Source organism: Chrysemys picta, chromosome 4 (genome assembly GCF_011386835.1).
Source record: "Chrysemys picta bellii isolate R12L10 chromosome 4, ASM1138683v2, whole genome shotgun sequence".
Taxonomy (NCBI): Eukaryota; Metazoa; Chordata; order Testudines; family Emydidae; genus Chrysemys; species Chrysemys picta.
The window spans coordinates 54,894,931-54,898,963 of NC_088794.1; the positions used below are offsets into that span (position 1 = coordinate 54,894,931).

The 4,033-nt window shown below is 54.3% G+C and overlaps 1 protein-coding gene across 1 annotated transcript; it reads right to left on the minus strand.

Annotated features, from left to right (window-relative positions):
* Positions 1 to 407: 407 nt before the first annotated feature.
* On the minus strand, positions 408 to 3,635 carry LOC135983031 (alpha-mannosidase 2C1-like). Its single transcript, XM_065592305.1, has 5 exons — positions 3,417 to 3,635; positions 2,683 to 2,762; positions 2,325 to 2,470; positions 1,144 to 1,247; positions 408 to 1,056 (listed from the first exon to the last, which is right to left on the minus strand). The coding sequence occupies exons 1-5, from the start codon at positions 3,506 to 3,508 to the stop codon at positions 939 to 941; spliced, it is 540 nt and encodes a 179-aa protein (XP_065448377.1). The 5' UTR covers positions 3,509 to 3,635; the 3' UTR covers positions 408 to 938.
* Between the last annotated feature and the right edge of the window lie 398 nt (positions 3,636 to 4,033).

Below are 4,033 nucleotides of genomic sequence, written 5' to 3' on the forward strand. Positions count from 1 at the left end.
GCTGACAAGGGAAGGCCTCCCCCCCACCCTGGCTGTCCTGTGGAGCTAGGCAGTCTCTGAGCATGCTCACTGGCCCCACCCACGACTCAGGGGAACACCAGGCTGTGGCTCACTCACTCTGGGGTGTAGGTGGGAGACAGGTGCCTAGACACCTCAAGTGAGGCAACGGCATGCATGTAGAGAGGCAGAAACCCAGCACCTACTGCAGAACCTGAGGTGCCTGCAGGGTTAGATGGCAGCTGAACAGGAGCTTTGAGGGTCACAGCTGAGCCTAAAAACAGGACTTAGGAGCCTAGGGAGCTTTGTGGCTCCTACACTAGGGATTTTATTATCTGCCTGGCGCTGGTCTCAGTGAAGGGCAGTGGCCCCATTTCTGATGCCACAGGCAAGAGTCAAACAGTCAGAACTTTACTCAGCACGTGATTCAGTGTTTAATGCTCAGTTTTTACAGAAAGACCAGGCAAAAAGACGCTGCGTGTCTGCAGAAACAGTAAAGTGCCTGCAAACAGGGAAGCACAGGACTGTTAGAGTTGTAGGACACGCAATAAAAAGAACCGATTCTGCCATTATCAAGGCTCAAACCCCAGCACCACTCCCCTGAAAGGGACAGGATTCTATTCAGGATGTCCACATGTGGGTTAAGCCAGTACACCACCAGCTCTGTGATCCCCACCCCCCGGCATTACTAAGGCCATGGCCCACCGTCAGGCATTTACACTCAGAATCAGCGCTGACTTGAGCCCAGATGCTTCTGATCTCTGTCCTGACACCGACCCTTGGCGCACACTGAGAAGGGGCAACTCCTTACTATCCCACTGGGTAGCCACAGTGCTGGAATCGACGTGTCCATGATTTGAGAAGCTAGTGAATCGCCCAGAGCACGGTGATTTCTGTCTGGTTCCGGGATAGGGGCTGGGCTGCCAGTAGCAGTAGCCCTCTTACTGCCTCAAGATCAAGAGGACAGAGCGCACTTGGAATGGCGTAAAAGAAAGCTTCAGGCCATGCTCCTCTAGCGGCAGATGGCTGCTCAGGTCTGGCCGTTCCAGGAGGTCACAGCTGGGGAAGGAAGAGAAAGAGAGAATGAAGCTGAAGCCCCAGAATACAAGGTCTCACAGCGGCCTCTCCCTTCCCCCACCTACTTACCTGATTGCTTCCTTCACAGGAAGGGAGGTCTGGAGCCACGTGACCACAGTGCTGCCATGTGACTCATACAGCCTGACCACCAGCCCGTCCAGCCTGTCCTCAGCCTTCATGGACAGAGAGAAACATTATTCTCAGGATCAGCCAGATGACTGATGATACCTGATCTCCAAATGCTTTACAAAGGGGGAGGGGGGCAGTATCATTACCCCATATTAGAGACATGGAAACTGAGGCACCAAGAGGGGAAGGGACACACACTGAGTAGGCCTGTGGCAGAGCTGGGTCTAGAAGCCAGGTTAGCTGAGTCCCAGTCCAGTGCTCTAGCCACTAGCATATGCTGCCTAGACGGCACGGTGCCTCCTCCCAATCATCAATGTGCAAGAGCAGCTTTGATTCACCATTTCGACTAGAGGATAGCCAGCAGGAAGAGGTCAAACTCTGAACCTGGCTGGGTCGCCCCGTTTAGAACAGACGGACCCTGAGTTCTGTAAGTCCCTGCAGGAGGCTGTAATGAGGAGTAATGCTTTGCAATTCTCTTCCAGAGCCCTCAGAGTGCTGACGCAGGCAGGAATTGTTCAGCCCATCTGGGCAACGGAGATACCAAGGCCTGAATTTCCAGAAGTGGCCACTGAGTTTAGGTGCCTGCACTGTGAATGTTCACATTGGGCCTGATCTCCTGAGGAGCTCAGCCCCGTCCCCACCCAGCAAAGTACGCTGGATTTGTGGGCACTCAGCAACTCTGAGCATCAGGCCCAAGGCACTGTAAGCTGGGGGCCTAAAAATGGAAGAGAAGCTGCCACTGCTATGGGTGCAAGATTTTGGCTAGTGTGATTCTCCCAAGTCCAAACAGTGAGCCAGGCTGCCTGACTCCCAGACTCCTGCTATAACCACTAGCCCACACTGCTTCCCCTTCAGTGTAGGAAATTCCTGCTCAGCTCAGCTGAATGTCAAAGATCTGGGAGGTGTGGGCAGATGAAGGATGAATGGAAAGGTCCAATCACTGGACTAGGACTGAGAGCTGTAGCTAACTCTCCTGCAAGGCACTTGGCTTCTGTCAATCCAAAGTGCTGTAACAATGCACAATGCTAATACAAGAGCTGCCAGTGCTGTGTGTCTGCAGATACCGCAGCTGGCGCCTTTCAACACACCGCTGCCCCCTTGTCTCTCTTTGGGGCACGTGCCTGTTTGACGGTTTCTAGCACAACAGCTGGTGAATGCACAGAGAAGGCACTCCAGGCTGGACACTGCGCTGACACAGCTGGCACGGTGTGCAGAGGGAAGTTCAAGTTGTAAGCATAATGGATCACACCCGCCTCCTGGAAGGAACCTGCACAGAGAATACAACAGCAGCTGTCAGGAGTTAAGCGCTCAGCACAGTTAGAAACAGCAACAGCGCCATCCCCCGTGAGACGGGAGCAGGCACTGTGCCGCGGTCCCACACGGGAGAGAGCTATTTTCTTTGCCCACATGCTCCCCTCAGGAATTGGCAGGCTCCTAGGGGGCATATCAGTGCTGTGCTGCTCAGCCCCTGAAACTCACCCCTGTGAGGCATCACGGCATAGGTGAACTCATGGGGTCCAATATCTGCAGTGGCATCTGGTGACTTTGGCGCTCTCAGCCTGGAGGAGAGGGATGAATTAAGGGGGTGGAGTCTCTTCCACTGGCAGTGCCTAGAACCAGCCCCACTTCCTTTAAACACTAGTGCACATGCACTACTGGTGTCAAACCACCCTGCCATTCCATCACGCAGCAGGGACCCGTGCAAACTGCACCACAGTCAGGCTCCATGGCCGTGCCCCATTGGGGGAGGAGCTCCTGCCACAAGACTGCGAACGCCCGCTGCACTCACACGCCAGAGGCCTAGGGTCTGTCTTGACTTGTCACCAAACACTGGCCCAACACTTGGATCAAAGTATTCAAGAAACTGATCCCACCATAGAGAGCAAGGTGCTGCAAGCTCAGTAACTAGATCAGTGACAGCCAATCCTTAGTGGCATGAATTCCTGACCACTGCAGGAAAGGGTCAAAACCTTATCATCTCCGTACTTGACGGGACGGGGCAGAGAGCGGATCCCGTTATAAATGGGACACATTCTAAAGCACAATATGCACTAGAGTTTCCATTTCCAGTCCAATCCCGCTGCTATATACAGGGTGCAGACCACAGCGTTTGCAAAGTTAAACGATAGTGCACATGGGACTGCAGCATCCCCAGCGAGCAGAATTGTAAACCCAAGGCATCCATTGCCCAGCCCCGCCCCCCACCCACTCACAGCGAGAGGCTCATCACGTTCTTGTGCACCGACGCGCCGTATTTGCAGTCGTTCAGCAATGCCACCCCGAAGCCGTGCTCAGACAGGTCCATCCACTTGTGACTCCACACCTTGGGGAAACAACTGGCCTGGCATTAGGGGGCTGTCACCCAGGATGGTTATTTGTGGAGCAAGGTGGGTGCCACGCAAACTGTTTTACTGACCAAGAACACAAAGGGTGGCTGGGGGAGGCAGACGATGGCCCCTTGGGCTCTGCAGCGGGCCAATCCCTGTGAACAGCCTAGATCACCAATCAGGAGCGTAACTGGAAATCTAGTCCCCATGAAGGAAAGGCAGATCGGGCTCCTTCATCAAACTGACGGGCAGCTGCAGTGAGGCCAGGATGCAAATTCCCTAGCTCTGGGGAACTGCATGACCCACTAACATTGAAATGCAACTTCGTCTGCCCCAGGCTGGCTCCACACAACAGCAAACCACAGGTCATTCCGAGACAGTTGAGCGTCCATCTGGATCCCCCGGAGGGAGCTTGTGATTGGGCAGTGGGAGGCCGGTACTTTGCTATGTCAGTGTACAAAGCCATATCTGTGCCCTGGCTGGGAAGGATTTGAATAGCGACA